The following is a 22,183-nucleotide window of genomic DNA, read 5'->3' as shown; positions in this document are numbered from 1 at the left end:
CAGCCACAGCTGACACCCAACATTATAGATTGTAAAGTAACTTCATTTAGGTAAAACTCGGAGGAAAATTAAAATATTTTTGGAAGAATGAAAATTTTTTGGAATAGCAAGGTAAATAGTGAAAATTAAAAAATGTATCAGTGATAGAAATAAAGTTAAAATAAAAGATAATGAATGTCAGCTGAGGATCTTTGTATGACCGTGGGGCAAAAAATGAATATGAACATGAAGAGGTTTGGAGAGGCTTGGGATGATGAAAAATATTAGGGGTTTAGATATGACTGCCACTCGACTTTAAATTGTCTGGCAAAAATTACTTCAAGATTTTTATTGCAAAAAATTATTTGCCAAAGTATATTTGAGTCTGAAAAGAGAACATATGAATGATGTGCTGTCAGTGGAAAATGGAGCACTACTTCTCTTATATTTTGTAACATCTACAACATTAAATTTTTATGTCGAGTATTTTGATCTAGACAAACTGATGAAATATTAGTAATGTCCCGGGTAATGAATATTTCATAGGTTATTGTACATTTTAATGAGATATCAATTTTGCTTTTGCAGGTTCATTGTGATCCAGTTCCCCTGAACGTAACAAAATCATGCAATTCCAAAGAATCTCCCTGTCTCTTCCACATTCCAAGTGATCCATGTGAATACAATAATATTGCAGCCCTTCATCCTGATGTTGTGAGCATTGCAAAAATATTACTGGCACAATATAATGCTACTGCAATTCCACCAGGAAACAAACCTTTTGATCCTGCTGCTAATCCCAAATACTGGGGTTATACGTGGACTAACTGGAAAGACTATCCCACCCCTCCTACAGTCAATGTAGAAGAGGTAGCATATTCATATGACATTTATGGTGATATACGTACTGATTAAAGTTTAACTGTAGTTCAGGGTAACAACAGGATATAACTGATACTGAAAGATTTAGCAGATGAAGATTATGTGTTTGAGATAATTAATGTTTTGATAAATTTGTGTAGCTGTTTGGATGTAGAAATATGATACTGCAATAGTGAACCCCTGCGTATTTAATTAAATAAGCACAGGCAGGATTAAGTTCCTAATGTGTTTTTGTAGTTGAAGATAATCTCCAAAGTTATGTTTCCCTGGTAAAGTTCTGGATTTACTACTGCCTTTCAACTTTAACCATTATCATTTCTGCTTTCATTGAGAATTTAATATAGAGTACTTAACTCCATGGAATGTAGTTTTTGATTGTATTTTTAATTTATATTCAGGTTGATGGGCCATCTTAAACACTCGGCCATTGCTTTGTAGCACTGGTCACATTATTAGCACTGTTAGATCTCACAGAAAAATAGGTAAATTATAATACTGTATAGCCTCCTCTTTAATAATTCTGCAGATAAGCAATACTTTTGTCATTTGGAACTAGTACACTGTGAATGGTGATAAAGTCAGAGTGTGACAGGATTGTCTAGTGAACAGTAAGAGAAAGGGAATAGCATCAGTGCTGATGAATAGAGGCAAAAGCATTTTTCACATAATTATACTAACTAATGTTGTTTAGCATTCTGTAGTTTCAAATAAAAAGATATTTTTTCAGTACCATAGAAATTGATGGAACTGTACACTCCTTGGTTACTTTTACTTATACAGGGTGATGTTCATTGAAGGTGCAACAGCCACAGCAAGGCAATATTAGTCATTCCAGCTTTCACTAATGTCCACTGCCCATTGCAGCAAGATTATTATTGTCAGTCTAACTTTTTATTCATTATCACTGTTTTTCTCTCTCTCCATTTTTCATTTTTTTTTCTTTAGTAACTACATTATATGTACAGGATATATATCCCTTGACAGGCATGTTTCAAGTTCTGAAGGGGAGTTTAGTGGTCATTTGTATATCTGAACTTAGTATGGTGAAACTTGAAAGAATCTTTAACTGCACTTCTGGTGTCAGGGGCCAAACAGATTTGGATGTCTTTCAAAATTACTTTTATCATTCACCAATGTTTTGAAATATTTGGGTGCTTTTGTAGAAAATAATAAACATACAAAAAAATAAAAATATTTGGGTGCTTTTGTAGAAAATAATAAACACAAAAAAATAAAAATATTTGGGTGCTTTTGTAGAAAATAATAAACATACAAAAAAATAATTAAGTTCCTCAAGGAATAGTATGTTTATTGAAAAACCATTAGTATATATTGTGTAAATTAATTTGCTGCCATAAGTATTTTTTTTTATGTTCAGTACAGTAAGACTTTACTGTTATCTTGGCATCTGTAATATTTTGGAATGGAAATGATCAAGGAACACAAATCAGGATATTTTGGAAAAATTTAGAAACATTTTGAATTGTGCACATTAAATTTGTGAAAATATAATTAAAAAATTCTTTGTGTGTGTGAAAATTGTAGCACATCTCTCTCTCATTTAAAAAGCACTGTAATGCATAGAGGTGGTTAAAAAACTTAAAACTGGAAAAAAAAAAAAAAAAGACTTGAATGTAAAACTAAAAATTTCAAGTTGCCAACAAGTTTTTACCGGGGTCACTGACATTAGAATGATTCTCAAATGAAGTGAGCACTATTACTGAATGTCTGCTTAAAACAAACAACAGGTGATTGCCTTTCTTACATTTTATTGCACATTTGTTATTAGTACTGTATTGCATATTTTCCCTCAATTTTTTCACTATGGTTTTAGGTCAAGTGTTTTGCTAATCGCTTGGGCAAACAGAGTACTCTACATTCTTTAAAATGACATGAAGCATTTATAGTTTTATTTTCATAGTATTAATGTCTTGCTGCAAGTCACAATACTACATTTGATATAGAGGTGATGGCTCTTTTAATGGTATACATGTGCTTTATTTTAATTGAAGAAAAATAAAGTACAAAGTCAGGGCACTTGTACTGGGACTTGAAAATTTACTGTGCTGAGCAACTGCCATTATGTGCATAGCTAGATACGGTATGCTCACACTTTCAAAACACATAAACCCACAGTACATGTGATTTTCAGTGTGCATATTTTGATATACCGTATACATATTTTTGATTGGGGTTCTATGGGTGTGTAAAGGTATAGTGTTTTCTTTGGGTAATGTTGGTTCCCTAAAGCAGTAAAGTGTGATAAAGATGGATTAACAGTAAGTACTGTAGACACTCTATATATAGTTACTTTATGTGTACAATACCTAATGCTATATTTAGGTTACAAGTGAACTGCATTTCCTAGAGCTTATGGTATTAGGCAAAGGTGTCTGATGTACTTACTCTATTTCCACTTTGGTTTTGTTAAGTTTGTTCATGGTTGGGACTTGGCAAATGTAGCCTATGTGTACTTAATCATATATAGGACAGTATTCAATGCATTTGTCAAATTTTTAAGATATTTTTGATGATTCATTTAGATATCTTTGCAGTTTTGAGTTCCATCTATTCAAAGTTATTATGGTCTTACTGTAGTAGAGAAATATTTTTAACGAAGTAACTTATTATATTAAATGATTTCTATATATCCTAGAATCAGGTGTTAATTCTTGCATCTTAGTTCATAAATAGGTCTTACCTTCAGTACCTTCTCATATATGGTAATTTTTTTGTTACTGAGAGGGTATTAAAATTTTATAAAAAAATTATTTTTTATAACATCAAAATATGAAAATATACCTTAATTTAAAAGTGCATATACGAGTACAAAACTGTATTTGATGGTTAAACTAATGATTAAGATATAAAGTACTTTATTACAATCACTTGTTACTAATCATCCAGCCTTTGTACGATAAAGAGTGGGGGAAAATTGGTATTACCGGAAGAGTTAGACTGTACGTTGGTTTGAATTATCATCAACCCATGAATTTTCTTTAGCCATTTGTGCAACTACACATACCAACGAGACACTCCAATTCCAGTTGATAAAAAAAAAAAAAAATTAAAATAACAAAAATCAGCACTTCCTTATTCCTTTTAATCTTATCCTGAGATGCCCACCTTCCATCCCTTTGTTCTCACTATGTCAGATCTAATCTATGCAACAGGATGAGCTTATGTTGCTTATCTATAAGATTTCAAAAGGCAAGTCTGGGATCCTCGTATGAGAAATATGTTTGATTATAAAAACTTAAAAGCTGTTATACATCACAAAAATGTGACTACCTTAATATAATACATTCAGCAAATATATAACTCAAGAGAAATGTAAGTGGCCTACAGACTACCATGCATCTAAGGAGAAATTCAGAATCTCCTTAATGAATATGAGTCCATAGAGATAAGTTCACAATATGTAAATAATCATATTCCCTTAATAGGTAAACATTTCCTAGCAACATCATCTGATCATGATGATCACAGTTTAGTAACAGCAACATACATGCATAAGAAAACAACTTATGATAAAAGCATTTTAACTTGCGCTGACTATCAGATATCAAAAGTTAAATTATATTTACGTGAAAATAAATTAATATTTATGTGAAAATAACTTAATACGTATTAAGATTTAAAACGAGGCTAAATAAAATTATAATATGCAGCCGTCCTGATGTACTTTAAAGTTTTCAAGATCTAATGTTAGTAAACGATTTTAACTTCTACAATTTAATACTGGATCACAAAGGATCTTGTTGCACTGCATTAGTGCATGCTGCGCCTTTTGTGCCAAACAAATATCCATTCGAATAAATTAGTGACAACAAGATCAATGCATTCAGAGAAAATTGAGAGCGATACATATGAAAAACAAAGATTTTTTTACCAGAAGACTGAAAAATGAAGGAACAGATGTAATCTAAACACAAAAATTATAAAAGAGATGGACTCCTCATTGAGCAACTCATAAATTGAATGGATTTTGCAGTCTAAATGACAAGAGAAACATTTTCTAAAACCCATGGAACTTTGACAGAGGTTGACACAGCTATTTGTACATCTAGTATTATAAGCTGGTTTGACTGGAGCATAAGTGAAGGTCTCTATATCAGTATTCATTGCAGTGTTGATACAATTGCAAACCATATTTGACAGTTTAATCAGCACAGAGCTGACTGGAAATTATATGAACTGCCCACAACATGAATTCCCTCGTATCAGTACTTACAAGAAAGCACAATGAACCTGATTCAGTATAACTTAATTAACAATGCTGCAGTGCCCTAGTGTCTAACGTATTACAGGAATGATGCAAATCAAGCATACGGTAAGATGGCGACCAAGCAATAAGTAAGATGCAGGAAACTGTACAGCGAACTCAAGCAAAATACATTGCAAAAAACAGCCACTACTGCTACAGAAACGGATAAATTTAATCCTCCATACATTACAATAAGGACTGCAAAATATTCACTACAGTATTCTTTCTTCACATATAGTAGCTCAGCTCAGGATAAACTGGAGTCTATTTTGAAATGAGAAAAACACCTAGTACCCTTTGCAAAGTAATACTTAATCAAATTCCAAAATCACTTCTGGCTAAAAAACTTATTTCCAGAAGAATGGACAATGCCATAATAATAATAGTTAAGCCCAGAAAAGACTCAGGCAGAGCTGATAACAACAGACCTAGCTCCTCAACCACCTATATATATATGAAATTCTTAAAAAGTTAACACTACGATATGCAATAATAATTCCATCACCATTTGGTCTCAAAACAACAGGTCAAGATCAGATTCATTATCCCATTTAGACCTTTTCCACACAAGCTTTGAAGGAAATGTTACAGCTTATTCAAAAGGCATTTGACACTGGCTCTTTTCAATTAGCTCCAACACATAATTACAAGTGGAAAAGTGGTTAAATTTTAATGTCTGTACAAGTCTACATCATCAGCTTGCAACTATGCAAATTGTATTAACAATACATGACAGTGATTTTCCAACTAATTGTCTTGATGAATCAATATATATATATATGAATTTTTATCCCTCCATAACTAGAACACCTCTTCCTTGAACAACCCCTAAGGTCTAACCTTGTACCCACCTATACTACTGACCAAAAATTATGCATATACTAAACGTCTAAACATCACAAAACAAAGTATTTAAGGTGTAAAGGTTTACACTATACATTTTGTACTGATAGTTTTGAATCTCCATCATATCATATCACCTAATAAAACTAATAGTCTCTTTGCCAAACAATGATTTTCTTTTCAAAGCAGAACTGTGTTAAGTGAATTCAGCACTATGGACATGTGACATCTGAAGCCCTTCAAACCTAGTGTCAAAAAATTCTTTTGCACAACAAATTCAATTTTCATTCCTCATTATGTGAAAATGGTGTATATGTTGAATTTCCCTGCCCATGTGAGCATCAAGGGATGTGAAGATACTGACAGACCAGCCAAAGTTGCAATTATTATGTCCAGATGAAGAGTAGCCAATCCTGTTTGAGATTATCTTCCATCTCTAAAACTCAATCTTTTAATACAACTATTGTAAGTCTGCCTAAGCAATAATGCCAAGGGTTACCAGGTAGGATTTTTCTCTTCCTTTTCTGTAGTATTTCCTTTGTTCTGTCCCCTCTTTACCATTATATTTTCATGTTGGCACTGAATACTGGGGAAACAGGAATAACAGGAGGAGATACAGCATGAATATCTACATCATTATATTTAGGAGTTGTCTGGCCAGCTAATTTCTAGCCGACTTTAGCGGCTGCCTTCCTCTTGCCATCTTTCTCTAATTTATTTGAATGAGAAGTCAAGGTCTTCCATTTACGTTCATCCCGATCCCTAAATTCGTCGCATGTCAAATTAATGGTGCAAACTTGCCCTCTGCAATTTGTGCGCTGGGTATGAGAGCCATAAGTTATTTTCGTTGCCCGGGTATTGCAGCCGGAAACTAGAAGAGCTAGTGTCTGACATACTAACTAGCTAAAAGTCAAAATCAGTAACAAAGTCAAAATCAGGGGGAAAAAGCAATGCCGAAAGGCTACCATACAAAGAATACTTCACCAGATGGGAAGAAACAACGGTCAAAACCAAGCTGTTTAGTCAACACGGTGTGTGGATGATACAAGCGGCAGAAACAAACTGATCTATTGGCTTTGTCGTTCCTCTGTCTTACCCCGAAAGTGGGCAGGGTCTTGTCATCTAGACAAAACAAAAGAATCGCTACCACGAATTTCAAAATTTAAGCTGCCGTTTGAGTAAAAACTTTTAGCTAAGTAATTTAAAGTTACTTATATAAAATTTCACCATCATCTAATACATGAGTGTTCATTACATTAGGTGAATGAAAGGACAGACGTGACAGGTGAAAATGCCAAATGATACTTTAATTTGGGAAAGCACCAACAAGGCCCTATATCTCACACCTAGGCCATTCTCAATCTTGTAGCAACTTCCCTGTGAGACCATTCCAGTGGGAGAGGGGACTCAAGGGTTCCAAGAAAACATGTGTTGTTGGGAAAAGAGACGTCAACTCGTACAGAGAAGGCTCGTAAGTAATGGAACATTTCAACTTTCAACAAGAGCACTGCTTATGAGATTCATTCCAAAGGTACTGCCACTCTGGCATATTGTGGGTTATTTTCTTGAGCTGATAAACTATGTGCTTGAGTTCACCGCATGTCTGCAGTAATTAAACATGAAAATTTGTCAAAAGTATTTGTTTATTGTCACCTGTTTTCTTGGTGTTGAGTCTGAGTTACTGCAATGAATCATAACTGAGTATTGAGAAACAGAACTGAAGTCATAAAGCTGCATTATAAATCAATGCTGTGAGTTATCTGTGGCATCCCCTTGGGCCCTAGCTGCAACCCCTTTCATTCCTTTTACTGTACCCTCTCCTAACTATTTCATATTGCAAATGCAAAGTTTGGTAATTATAAGCCTGCTGTCCGCGGTGAGCTAGACTGTGGCAATTGGCGTTTTTCTATGTTATTTTACTTGCTTTACAAGAATTTAAAGTAATATTTTGTCGCCCGGTTGTAACTAAACTGTGATAGACCTTTGAAGACTACACGACTTGAATTACCTAACGCAGGGTAGGTCTAAGCCGGCATTCAGCGGCAAGCCCGCCCCCCACCTCCATAGCTAATACAGCAAAACTGTAACCAGTAAACACCTCTAGGGTACGTTGTGTTGGTATTTTTAGGGTGTTTACTGGTTACAATTTTGCTGTATTAGCTATGGAGGGTGGGGGCTTGCCGCGAATGCTGGCTTAGACCTACCCTGCGTTAGGCAATTCAAGTCACGTAGTCTTCAAAGGTCAATGACAGCTTAGTTACAGCTGGCCGACAAAATATTACTTTAAATTCTTGTAATGCAAGTAAAATACCACAGAAAAACATCAATTGCCATAGTCTAGCTCACCGCGGACAGCCGGCTTAGAATTACCCAAAGTTTTTCTCCTGTTACACCTTTAAATAAAACTTTCTTTACTCTAAATTTCCCTTTCAGTGCTGAATGACCTCACAGGTCCCAGTGCTTAGCCTTTGGCCTAAATTTTGTATTCCACTCCAATTAATGCTGAGATGTACAGAAAGCCAACAAGGGAAATAGTCCATTACTCTTTTACAGTACCATTAAGTCTATGTGCTGGGGAGTAGTAGCTTAGCCTAGAACAGGCATTTTACACTATACCTTGACATAACGAATTGATTAACAGAAGCATATGGTGGTCCTTAATAAATTAAATGTTCGTTTGAAATACATTCTTTTCAAACCGATTATGAGTACACAGGTAGGCTATATAAGGTCCAGATTTGTGGGAGGGTCATGAAGACTGCGGAAACTTGTGAATATTCTCAATGCTTCTTAGTCTGACAGTAATGGTTTGAGGGGGAGGAGAAAGACAACTGGAAAGAATGAAAATTAGTGAATAAACAGGGATATCCATTACCCAAAATTCCTATATCAACCTGATTTAGGGCATCTTGTCCTACCTGACACTGGGAATGCTAGAGTGCCCTGACATATCCACATGTGACTATAAAGGAAGAATTTCTCAGAGTTCCCTTTTGTTGGACATCATGGGGAAAAACAATATCAAATTCGCCAGAATCACAGCATACACTACCAGAAAAGTCCCATTTTACCAGTTTTAGAATGGGGTTGTCAAACCCTAGAAAATAACTCGCTTCTTAAACACTGTATAAGGCTTATGGCTTCACAGCTTCAGGCACAATCAGGTTAGCCTGTGGAATGACTGAAGTGGAAACTTTGGGAATCCCTTCGGGTAGAAGCAACACATCACCATCGCACAATAGCATTAGGAGTGATGACAGCCGAAAGACCATGCATCATTGCATAGCAACCGGGAAATGGGGATTCCCAACATTCGAAGTCACACTGAGCATGGGTAACTAGCCTATGCAGTGACGTCACGAGTTCCACCAAATGGTATGGATGGGGCCATCAATTATGCACGTCAAAAGTTTGAATTGAACTTGCTGCTGATAGGCCTAATGTAAACAGCATGCGCTTCTAGAAAAAAACACCCATAGCCGTTTGTCATTCCCGAATGTTTCTTCATTTAAAAAAAAATAGCCCAATACCAAGGGGTACACTTAATCACGCATCCCTGTTTCAACATGACGCAGCTAAACAAAGATAAAACATTCCAGTAGATTTATCAAGACTGTAATTTATAATTTTAACTGCCTATATTTTTAACCTAAAATATTAAGAGATTTGGTTTATCTTACCATATCAGTACAGGAGAAATCCATTTTCGGGGGCACCCAGATATATTATCTCATTTTCAATCCTCGATGCACGAGTCCGTCATTTAGTCATCTTCAAGGGGTCAAGGCTGGGTATGAAATACTCCCAGATTAATATACCTCTACAATACACGACGGGACAATTAATACCAAAACGTGCCAGAGACGTTCGTTACTGAACGTGCCGAGAACGTAGATCTAAACAGGAAACTGATGGTCAAAACCAACATCCAAAGAATACCACGTCTGTTCACTTCAGTCGTAAAAACGTCCCTTGGTGCGCATGACGTCAGGCGGGGGAAGTCAGTCACTGAAGGAAGCATCAACGGGAAATTGAGGAAGATAAGAAGTGGGTTTACATGTGCAAGAAGGAAGACCCAATAAATACTTAAGAAGCTCCAGTGTGCAGTCTACACTTTGAGACAAAAGTGCTTTCAAAAGAATGCTAAAGTATGAACTGCTTAACCTCCCAGTATGAGACAGCTGGTGGACGGAGCTCTTCGAACATTAAAACTACCAGGTAAAAAGGGTAAGTTCCATTATTTTATAGTTTCTGTGATGTGTAAGATGAAACTTATATAGGCCTAAACTCAACCATAACAGTGTTACAACTTGCAACTAATAGTAATTAGAATAGACCTACTGTACGTTTGTTGAGGAAATCCCACTTGTCTCTTTTGCCTTTTATCAGAATAGGCTAATTTTATGTCTTTGCTGCAATAGATTGTTTTGTGTAATCATGAGCTGGGTATGTTATTCTTAAATGGACTGCCTTCAAGAAACGTAGTTTTTCCTTTTAAAAATTAAGCGTGATAGTTGAAAAAAGTAATTCTAGATTGTAACACTCAAGTGAGTTTTGGATTGAATATATATATATATATATATATATATATATATATATATATATATATATATATATATATATATATTTATGTACAGCCCTCCACAGGGATAATTCTCTCTCTCGCGGGCCCTTGTACGTTTTCAAAATATGGTGCTTCTTATATTTTATAATAATTGTCTTTCAGTGTTTTCTCGTCAGTATCGTAGCTCCTGCAAAATAGGAGAGTCTTTAGTTCCTTTTTAAATTTGCCTTCTTCTGGTATGCACTTCACTTCAGGCGGTATTTTGTTGCATAGTCTTGGTGCGCAGTGTACAAATGCTCTCTCGCCTGACTTACAATTTGTTCTAGGTTCAAATAGCCTATTTGCTTCACTTGCTTGCCTGATTACAGTATTCATTTCGGGTCTGAAGAAACTTAAGGAGTTTCTCAGATATGTTGGTTCATCATATTTTAGTGCTTTAAAGACTGTAAGTAGTATTTTATATTCTATTCTAGCTTTTACTGGGAGCCAATGTAGCTCAATTAGTGCTGGGGTTATTCTGTCACGGGAACGTAGGCCTTTTATTAACCTGGCGGCTCTATTTTGTACTCCTTGCAATTTCCTAAGTAGGTAGTCAGGGAGACCGTAGTATATAACGTTGCAGTAGTCAAGCCTCGAAAGTATTTGGTTGCAAATTGATGTTTTCAGAATATCTTCCTTTAGGCATTTTCTAATAAATGCAATGTTTCTAATATGATAGTTACAGGTTTTTGTAATATGCAATATATGGTTCTTCATCGACAAATTATCAATAAATAGTCCTAAGTTCCTCACTGTTGCCACAATACTTACTGTTGATGAACCAATAGTTATTCTTTTGAAGTGTTCATATTTTCACAGGGCACTGTCAGATCCAAATAGCACACACTCAGTTTTGTCTTCATTAAGTTTAAATTTCTTCGCCAACATCCATTTTTTGACAACTTTCATTATTGCATCAATTTTACTAATGGTGTCTTCTACCGTTTCGACAGAAAAATAGAACTGGGTATCATCAGCATACAGTTTAGACTTAACCTTGTGCTTATTTAGAATTCTAGATAATTCAATTGTGTAGATGCTAAATAGCAGTGGACCCAGAACGCTGCCTTGGGGCACTCCTTTTGTTAGGCTTTTCTTTTCTGATTTCACATTTGACATAACCACTGTAACCTTCCTATTTTCTAAGTAGCTTTTGTACCATTTGTGTACGTCATCTTCGATGCCTACTGCTCTCAGGTCTTCAAGCAGTAGATTGTGGTCAACTGTGTCAAATACTGCACCTAATTAGGTCAAGCATAACCAAGATGCCACATTTTCCATTTGCTATAACTTCTACCATATCATTTATAATTGCACACAATGTAGTCTCTGTTGAGTGGTTTTTTCTGTATGCTGACGGATCATCAGGTATAACGTTGAGTTGTTTCAAGTTTTCCATGTTTGTTTGTGAACTTCCATTTCTATAAGTTTTATAAGTTCGATATTGGTCTATAGAAGCTTAGATTTTCTTTATCACCTTTTCCTTTATAGGCCGGCTGTATACAAGCAAGCTTTTCACCATTTGGGAAAGATGCCTGTGCTAGACTCATGTTGACAATATCAAAATATAGCTCCCACAGCTGATCAAATTTTTTGCCTCTTTTATACCACTTATGGGAAACGGGTCAGTTTCATAATAGGTGTTTTTTACTTTTCTCATCATTTTGCCAAAGTCATTCATGTTCAGTTCTTTTAAACTTGCTGTATTTGCTATTTTCTCATTGCGACCAGCGGGAGATCAGGAGGGATCTCCTTATCTAAACTATGACAGATTCTGTCAATTTTTTCTTCAAAGTAGTTCGCAAAGTTATCGGCCAGGTTTTTGTAGTCACTAGTTACGTCAGGTAGAACTTTTCTTTCTTGAGTCCCAATATTCCGGCTAAATTGTCATGGATTTTTGGGGATTTTTCTCTACACTAAACATTTTATTGTAATATATTTTCTTGGTTTTCATACTCAAGTCGTTGTAATGGTTTCTAGCTGTTTTATACAGTGACCAATTTTCACTACTTGATTCTTTCTATCTTTTCCATAGATCTTCCATTTTTCTTTTCTTTTTCTTAGCTCCACCTAATTCACTGTTAAACCATTTGGCATTTTATTTAACTATTATTTGCCTTGTTACTTCTGGACATTTATCGTTGTAGCTTGACGCCAATATACTTTTGCTATTGAATGTTAAACAGCTTACACATACTTGGTCGCCTGTCAAGGTATTCCTCAAATTACACCTGCACTCTTGGCTTGTTTCTTATTTTCTTCATGCTCTCAACAATAAATTCATCAGCTTTAAAGATGGTTTTGTTTCTGTAAGTGATAGTTTTTGTCAGTATATAACCTTTCCAGATATTTTTATACTAAATATAACTAAAAGTTTTTGTATTGGAGATATCATGCATTCATTATCAACTTGTATGTCACTCACAGTCTCGTTGTTTTTGTGTTGTATCACTAAGTCATTGGTATAGCTCAATAATGATGTCAGTTTCTTCACAACATTTACGAGGTCGTGGCTTTCAAGTAACTCTATAAATTCTTTGACATATTTGTCACCGTTATCATCCAGATGTAGGTTGAAGTCACCACAAATCAGTATATTTTTTATACCAGCTAACAAGTCGAGGAAGTCACTGAATTCGTCTAGGAACGATCTCTTGTGCTTGGTGGCTTATAGACTGTTATGATTTGTATGTGTATAATTTTGGTGTTGATGTATTCAAGTGTACTGAACAGATTTTGGTTCATTTTAGATACTTTGTATACTTTTTTGACAAAGATCCCCACTCCACCACCGTTTTTTTCTCTCGGTACATTGTAAAAGTTGTGAGATCCTGGCGTCATTTCGTTTATTTTAAAATAATCACTTACATTATTGCTTAGCCAAGTCTTCGTTAGCATGCATATATCTAGATTTTGATCATTTATAAGATTTCTAACTGTTAGTTTTATTTCCTACGGACTGTATGTCTATAAAATTGCATAGAAGATTATTAGTCAAAGCCAAGATCCGTATTATTTTTTACTTTTGACACATATCCTTTATATACTATGCACTTATTGTCATCATATGTTTTATGTTTAGTATCACTATGGCCTTTCTTTACACAATTTTTACACTTTAAGGCGATGCTAGCACATTCATTTGATTTGTGATTTTCACCACATGTAGGGCAAACTTGGTCATTTTTCTACAGTTTGTTGCGCTATGACCAAATTCCTGACATTTACAGCATTGATAGGGCACGTAATAGTCGTATACTTGGCAACGGCTATACAGTGTACACAATTTGCCACCTCTATCTTAGATAGCCTTTCGTATTTGTGGTGTGCATTTGATGATATAGTGTGCTTATATTTGTCATCTTTGGCTTTCATTTCCATTACAATTTTCAGGTCGTCATTTTCAGAAATGAGATTACCTATCCATGGATTTTTCTTGACAATGTTATCGACAATGTCATCTTCATCCTCCGGGACATAGACTACTTTTATTTTTGGTTTAAGTTTACCCTTCTCATTTACTGATATATTGTTGATATTCTGAACCTCCATTTTTGCCTTTTCTAAGTTTTTCCTTCCTGGAAATCTTACAAATAAGTGTCTATCTCTTGTTGTTTTAACCTGTTCAACTGGCGCGTTATTTTACTCATAATTTGTCTCTTTTCATTTGCTGCTGTTCTCTCGTAGTTTGTGGATTTGATCAGAAGCACTTTTTTTTTTTGTCTTTAGTGATTCAGCATAAGTTTTGTCCATGTTCTTCGTGGTCTTTACATCTTTAGCTACATTGTCAATTTTGTTCTGAATTTCATCTTTGTTGATCATTAGTCACTAGTTTTCTGAGCCGAATCCTCAATCAACTTTGCTAATATCTCTGTGTTTGCTTTTATTTCTTCGAGTTCATCTTTTGTGTGTTCTTTGTTCAGCCCTCTTGCAATTGTTCCAGATATATATGTTGTCACTCCGAAGTATGGGTGTGTATTTGTCCTCAGTACCCGAACATATGTAGAGGAACCACGTATCACACACTTCACAGCAAGTTCCTTCCTCATCAACTTCATCAGAGCAACGTCCGCAAGTTGCCGACCCTCTCTCCATTGGGACTGACTCATCCTCCTCCAGTATTTTCTTGAGTGTTCCGTCTTTACGTGGTGCTTCGATAATTATGAGATAATGTTCGTATGATAGGTTGATCTTTCCTCTACTCGATTTAATTTCTAGAGTCTTTGCGTTTTCACAGAGCACTTCCCAGACACGTCCTACTCTCGTGAAAGTTTCTCGGTAATGTTGCACATGGAAAACTAATAATTGATATAAAGCACTGACGCCAGTGATTTAGACATGGTGGCTTTTATTGCCAATCCGGTAGGGATAAAGATAAGGAGAGGTCAGCGCGGTATCTTACAATGAGGTTTCTTGGATGGTACTGTGAGGTTGGCCGACATGGGCTAGCCTAGCCTAACTCTCACCTGCCGAAGGGGAAATATCTTCATTAGTGAAGCTGTCTTGCTATCCCATCTTCGTTTATTCGGGGTGAGAACGATACGAAGGCGTGCTCTGCAGGTCTCACTTTAATCTATAGACCTTGACACTCTTGCTAGCTGTTTACAAAGTGAGCGGGAATTCATCCCGCGTGGGTAAAGTTCACATCATTACAAAACAGAACCATTCCTCTTTTGTTACATATGTACTACAAAAGTTATTTTTACAGAAGCGTGGAAATACATAAAAATACACGAATGCAAACATCACGTTCATGAGCAATAATTGAATACTGAAACAAAACAATTCTTAAAGAACTTCACGCCTACCATGGCATGGAACCACAGAAAGGAAGCTCACTGCTGATTATGTAACAGGTACCATGAAATTGAGAAGTGGCTCTGTCGTATTCGTTATTCCAGGGCCCTATAGTGCATTAGGGAGTGAAAATGTGTAAACTAATTTTTTATTTTGTTTCTGTCGCATGAAGGGTATTTATCGTATTTAGAAAAGCCGTGGATTTTACGTTTCGTTATCTTATGAGTTTCCCTTTAGATCGTTTTATTATATCTTTCGAACGGAAGTTTCCACCGTGATAATTCATGAGGAATTGTAGAATGAGGAAGGGTAGAATTTTAGCAGCGTAGTTAACTTCCTTCGTTCGAGGTGGCCCTAAAAAGTGTTTAAATTATATATTTTTAAATAATTTTGTACAATAATTTCTTTAATACTTGCCATCATCACCCTGTAGTATTTTGATTAAAATGAATTCAGATGAATATTGCAATATACAGATGCACGAGGGTAAAATTTTTGCCAGGAAAAGTATATGAAAGAAACGTATTATATCTATGATACATCATCCTGTAGTAGCTAAAGTTTGAAAATAAACTATACAATAATGTTTTATGCATGTGACTATATAAATGTTTTATGCATGTGACTATATAAATGTTTTATGCATGTAACTATATAAATAATGTTTTATGCATGTAGCTATATAACTGTTTTATACAAGTAACTATATAAATAATGTTTTATGCATGTAACTGTATAATACCAGTAAAAGGAAAAATAAGTTTCTATCAGTTCGTCCATGGGTTCTTACAGGTGTCGAAGAACCATTGAACAAAGTGCCAAAGGCTTCTGTTTTTCTTATTCTTTTACCTGTGTTATACATAGGTATGTAATGCATAAAACACAATTGTGGATTATGTCATTGGAACAGGTACCGAAACTGTCATGCATTGGAACTCCTTTGTGAAGCCCACACTGGGTATGATTCATTATTGCATTATTTACCCAATGCATGAAACTGGATCCTTTATTTGTGCCAATCCATATCCAGTACATGCATCGGAAAAACTGCGGGTAACAATTTAAAACTGACTATGGCAATCCATAATGAAACCTAAATTGGATACTGGTAATCGCGCCAGTATCTGCCCAGTGCAATCAAGTGGTGCATAATCGTTCCAGTACCATTCCAGTACATGCATTGGGATGATTATGGATCGTATGTATTGACCCAAAATTATTTCGACACAGTGCCATTAGTGGCCCAGTGTGCAAGCGGATATAAACTGGACCACAATGCTTCTGACCATTTTAGGGAGTACTGGGCCAATGTCCAAGAGTCAGGAATTCCAAGTACTGGATCAATGTTTGCTGGGACGTCAGTGCTATAAAACCATGTGAGTAAACTGCAGCCTAATTTAATTCGTTGATATAATGACTTATGGTGATACCATTGTCTATGTCCACCCAGTAAACAGTAAATGTGTTTGAACCGTGAGAATAAACTGTAAAGGACCAACATAGTTCAATTAGCTGATAAAAGATAATGATGCAGAGTACTGTAATACTGTTATCTATGTCAACCCAGAAACTGTAATTTTTCAAATAGTTTCGCTATCTACAGTAGGACTAACATTATATTAGTTTAATTCGCTGATATAAAATAACAATGACTTGGAGTAATACTAATGCCTGACACAGACTCTGTAATTTCATTTAATTCGCTGATATAAAATAAAGATGTAGAGTAAAACTGTTGCCTATGACAACCCAGAAACTAATTTAAAAACAAAAGATATGCTATTTATTATAGGATTAACATAGTTTCATTGGGACTGACATGACTAGTTTAATTCTCTGACATAAAATATTGACTTCTGACCCAGAAACTGGTATAAAATAATGATGAGTAATAATGTTGCCTATGGCAATACTAAAAATGTGCCTATTATAGGACTAACCCGGTGATATAAAATAGATTATTTAACTGTAATTTAAAAAATAATGTGCTGTCTATTATAGGACTAACAATTTTATTCGGTGATATAAAATAATGACTCTGACCCAGAAACTGTAATTTAAAATTCAGTTCGGGCTAATATAAAATAATGCAGAGTAATTTAGGACTGACATAATTAGTTTAATTCGCCTATGAAATAATGATTCTGACCTAGCAAATTCCTGATAGAAACCGTAATTTAAAAAAAGAACTAACATAATGCGGTATCTGACCATCTATTATAGGACTACCATAATTAGTTTAAATTAGGAATCGCTATCTACCATTTATCCGACGTCTGATTCCGTTTGACAAGTTTTACTTCACAAAATGTCATAGAAAACGAGACGCGTCCTTCTGATAATTAAACCGCTTTTGCTTTTATGCTTACAGACTCACATATCTTACACGTCACATTAAACTGTAGATGAAATGTCTAAAAATAATGCAGTTTCCATCTGTATTAAAAACACAAAATCACAAATAACGTATAACCAAGAAAATCACAATCCATTTTGCTTACGTGCATTACTCTGAAGTTATAAGCACTTCAATTAAAAAAAAAGAATAAAAACCAAGTAAAAAATGAAACACTGCAATAGATACTATTATACCACGTATATTTTCCTCAGTATTCATAGTCTGTAATAATGCTCAAAACGCAATGCTCCTATGAAATTCAAGTACTATCTGATCATATGCTGCTGAATTATTGCACTTGAAAAATGTTTTATTATCGTCCTTAAGTTATGTTTTCCTCACTAATCATATGAAAAATGAGCCTCATTAGGTTGGCCAGATACGTTTTGCTATCATATTACGTTGCAGAGGAAGAAAACTTGAAGGACACAGTTTTAGTACGATTTTGTCTTGGCTTTGTTGGTAGTCAGTTCATGATAGCTGCGGTTTTTCTTTACATAACGTTAAATAGCGGGATGAGGCTATATTCCAGCCACTTTAGGCTGAAGGCATTATACTCGGTTAAGTACTTTTCTTGTCACTTTTCTCATTACTCTCTCCTTTGCTTAGTTTTGTCTAAATGGGCTTTGATACTCTTCCGAAATATTATTTTGGGGTGGACCTTTCTTTCATAAGTATGCCCCACAGTGGACTGACTTCCTGATGTGAGGAATTCGCATGTCTTCGTTAGTAAGGACAAGTAATTTAATTCGCTTCTGTGTTTCCTTATTTTGAAGAATTATGTACCGACATAATTGATGTCATGGTAATAGCCTATGTGCTTTTGACTTCCGCAACTTCTTCTGTGCTAAAACATATCTACTTTGGTCTTTTTGCGGCACAGTTCCATTCTTAGCAGATGAAGACAGACAGTCAGATCTTGAGTTATGACAGTTGCATCTTTTAGTCTGTCAGTGCAATGCAAAAACTGATTGAAACCCTTGAAACAGACAGAATTCCCGTAACACGTGTTACGGGCTTCTGAAGAGCAAGAGCCCGTGCCAGCACAAGGCTGGGTGAATCTAAGTAGTAGTAGTAGTTCTGTCATAGAATGAAGTGGGAGGGTTGATATCGCTAGTTGAAAGAAGGTATGGGAATGACGAAGACTGAAAATCGATGGTTTTTTTATGAATGGAGAAAAGTAGATCTGGCAAGATTTGGGGAATGAATGTGCAATGAAAATGAACTTTTCACATAATTTAATTGAATATGATTTTTTGTGAAAATAATAATAATAATAATAATAATAATAATAATAATAATAATAACTGACTATGGCTGTTGGTAAACTTCATCATGTGAGACTTTCGATTGTCTCAAAAGTCATTGATCCTGGACAAATAACCAAAATTTTGAAATCGTCAGTGAAAACCCCGTAGTATTTTTCACATTCAGACGATGCACGCTTTACCTTGATTCCAGATATCTTTTTTTCCTTTTTTTCGAGAACAGTTTCAGATCATTTTTTGCTATTCTTTTCAGCTCAGTGCAAATGTAGCTGTTGCTGAGTGGCGCAAATACAGCGTCAATTCAGTTATACAATTTCCGTGTATCGCAGGAATTGCTAATTGCTGCCCAGGAAATCTCTGGATGACAACCGATAAACTCTCTCTCTCTCTCTCTCTCTCTCTCTCTCTCTCTCTCTCTCTCTCTCTCTCTCTCTCTCTTTCCCCATTTCTGTTAAGACAGTTGCTTCAGTTACATTGCCCAGCATTTTTGACATTTTATATTTCACCACTTCTCACCCCCCCATTCCTATCGGAGCTGAACTTGGACTTGAAGGGCATTGGGAGTGTCTCTATTCATCCTAGCGATCTCGAAAACTATGGATTAGACTCTAATATCTGTCATTTTTGACATTTTATTTTTCATCCCTTCTCACCCCCCACCCCTTCCTATAGGGGGCTGAACTTGGACTTAAAGGGCATCGGAAGTTTCACTATTCATCTCAGCGACCTCAAAAACTATGGATTAGACACTAATAACTGTCGTTTTCAGTTATCTTTAACATGTTTCCCACTATTCATTTTGGGACTCAGCGACACTCAAAAAAAACTATGGATTAGACACTAATATCTGTCGTTCTGAGTTATTTTTAACATGTCCCCATTTTCCCACCCCTTCCCATCGCCTTCCTTTTGGGACTGAAGTTGGACTTAAAGTGTGTCAGGAGTGTCACAATTCATCTCATTGACCTCAAAAACTATGGATTAGACACTGATATCTGTCGTTTTCGGTTATTTTTATATGTTACCACCCCCTTCCCACCCTCTCTTCCTATCAGGGCTGAACTTGGACTTGAAGGGCATTGGGAGTGTCACTGTTCACCTCAGTGACCTCGAAAACTATGGATTATACACTAATATCTGTCGCTTTTGATTGTTTTTACATGTCACCCCTTCCCACCCCTTCTCAACCCCCCCCCATTGGGTCTGAACTTGGACTTAAAGGGCATCGGGAGTGTTACTATTCTTCTCAGGGACCTCGAAAACTATGGATTAGATGCTAATATCTGTCGTTTTGGTTATTTTTACATCTCACCACCTTCCCACCACGCTTCTCACCCCCCTTTCCTATCAGGGCTGAATTTGGACTTAAAGGGCATCGGGAGTGTCACTATTGATCTCAGCGACCTCGAAAACTATGGATTAGACACTAAATCTGTCATTTTCAGTTATTTTTACATGTTCCCCCCTTCCTATTAGGGCTGAACTTGGACTTAGAGGTGATTGAGAGTGTCACTATTCTTCTAAGCGACCTTGAAAACTATGGATTATACACTAATATCTGTCGTTTTTTTTTTAAGTGTCACCCCTTTCCCACCCTCTCCCTATCGGGGTTGAACTTGGACTTAAAGGGAATTGGGACTGTCAACATTCATCTTAGCGACCTCGAAAACTCTGAATTAGACATTAATATCTGTCTTTTTCTGTAATTTTTACATTTCACCCCCTTCCCACACGCCCCCCCTTTGTTGCCAGTGATGTCGTACCCCAACAGTGTTCTTTCCCAGATGGTAAGTCATATGTATACCAAGTTTGGTTACAATTGCTCAATGCATTTCAGAGTGTATGTGGAACATCCACACACACATACATACATTCATTTTAATATATATAGAATTGTTACCTATCCTCTACTCCAAGGAAGATAACCCAGTGCTTTTGAGGGGACATGATTAGAAACAGTTGGCTCAGTGAAATGTTATTAACGTTTTGTTTGAGACTACTACATTTCTTGATGTTCAAAGCAGATTTTTTTGTTTGTATTTATTTTTTTTTGTAAATTTTGCCAGTCTTGTGACCCGAGACCTTGAAGATAGGAGTACCTTCATGAAAAATTTCTTGATAATTTGATGAACAAGAGAGATGAAAATAATAATAATTATGATGATTGATAGTAAGGACATAAGCATTCAGCTTCATCATCAAGTTTTCAAAAATCACAAATGACTATTTAAAAACAAAACAATAAATTCACAAAGCTTATCATTAGAAACTTACAACTACATCACAGTATAAATTACCGACGACATACGAATAGACAAAGCTGTATATTTTCTTTTCAGATTCAATCCTTCCAGGAATAACCGTATCAAAATACAGACGCATGTATGCTCGACACTTGGTACATATACTCTGCAAGGTGATTTTTGTGTTTCCCTCCACCGTAAGAATCCTGACTTGGAGATAATCTAGTCAGACAACTATTTAAATACAGTTACAGTGTATTGATAGACAAAACTTGAAAATGGTTTTTTCTGTAACCAGAGTATAATTTTTTTTTCTTAATTCCTGATGGTGTTCAGACTCTGCTGTAACGTAGGTGGCGCTTTGGAAGTTCTCCCCCCAACACCCCCCCCCCGTTAAAGTCCTTTTGCGCTTCAGATTTCGAGGCTCTAATAATATATTACAGTAACTCCAGTGCTGCGTTGTAATGGCAATATATATTACAGCAGCAGTAAGGCATCAGCATCAGTAAAGCTGCGGTTGTTATGAAAAATGAACATAGTTTCATTAAGAGCGACACAAGTAGCTGTAATAAACGCCCCCGAAGACCTTATTATAAAAATGATGGTGACGACAATAATGAGAGGAATTATGAAAGTAAATGCTCCGCAAATCCTCTTATCGTTTAACATGAACAAAATTCATTTTTAAATTGATTGATTCATTGGAATATTTACGCGTATTTCTCTAACTTCATCACCAATTTTGTTTTATATTTACTTTTTGTCATCATAGCTCTATCGTGAGAAAGAGTTCTCTCTCTCTCTCTCTCTCTCTCTCTCTCTCTAATAACCGAAGCACGGCAACCTCTTATCAACGGATTTTATGTGGATGTCGAAAAACTATAAAACCAGTAAGCGTTACGA

General features: G+C 35.7%; 1 protein-coding gene and 2 long non-coding RNA genes across 7 annotated transcripts in view; 2 read left to right on the top strand and 1 right to left on the bottom strand.

The window, feature by feature from the left end:
- LOC136829602 (arylsulfatase B-like) overlaps positions 1–3,746 on the top strand; it is a 42,962-nt gene extending 39,216 nt beyond the window's left edge. For all 4 annotated transcript variants that reach the window (XM_067088457.1, XM_067088461.1, XM_067088451.1 and 1 more), the window contains exon 11: positions 568–3,746. In XM_067088457.1, the coding sequence (XP_066944558.1) occupies positions 568–894 (327 nt within the window). In that variant the 3' untranslated portion in view covers positions 895–3,746. The remainder of the gene's footprint in view (positions 1–567) is intronic.
- LOC136829657 (uncharacterized) overlaps positions 1–15,171 on the bottom strand; it is a 39,891-nt gene extending 24,720 nt beyond the window's left edge. Inside the window, exon 1 of one of the 2 annotated variants that reach the window (XR_010850431.1) lies at positions 15,041–15,171. This is a non-coding gene — a long non-coding RNA (uncharacterized lncRNA). Of the gene's footprint in view, positions 1–9,651; positions 9,924–15,040 lie in introns of those variants that run through there. The other variant, XR_010850429.1, reaches the window with a different exon arrangement.
- The window catches only part of LOC136829672 (uncharacterized), a 41,034-nt gene continuing 28,785 nt past the window's right edge, over positions 9,935–22,183 (top strand). The window contains exon 1 of the long non-coding RNA XR_010850439.1: positions 9,935–10,198. This is a non-coding gene — a long non-coding RNA (uncharacterized lncRNA). The remainder of the gene's footprint in view (positions 10,199–22,183) is intronic.

Source organism: Macrobrachium rosenbergii, chromosome 4, assembly GCF_040412425.1.
Source record: "Macrobrachium rosenbergii isolate ZJJX-2024 chromosome 4, ASM4041242v1, whole genome shotgun sequence".
NCBI classification, from domain to species: Eukaryota; Metazoa; Arthropoda; class Malacostraca; order Decapoda; family Palaemonidae; genus Macrobrachium; species Macrobrachium rosenbergii.
This window is presented reverse-complemented; position numbering and strand designations above follow the sequence as displayed.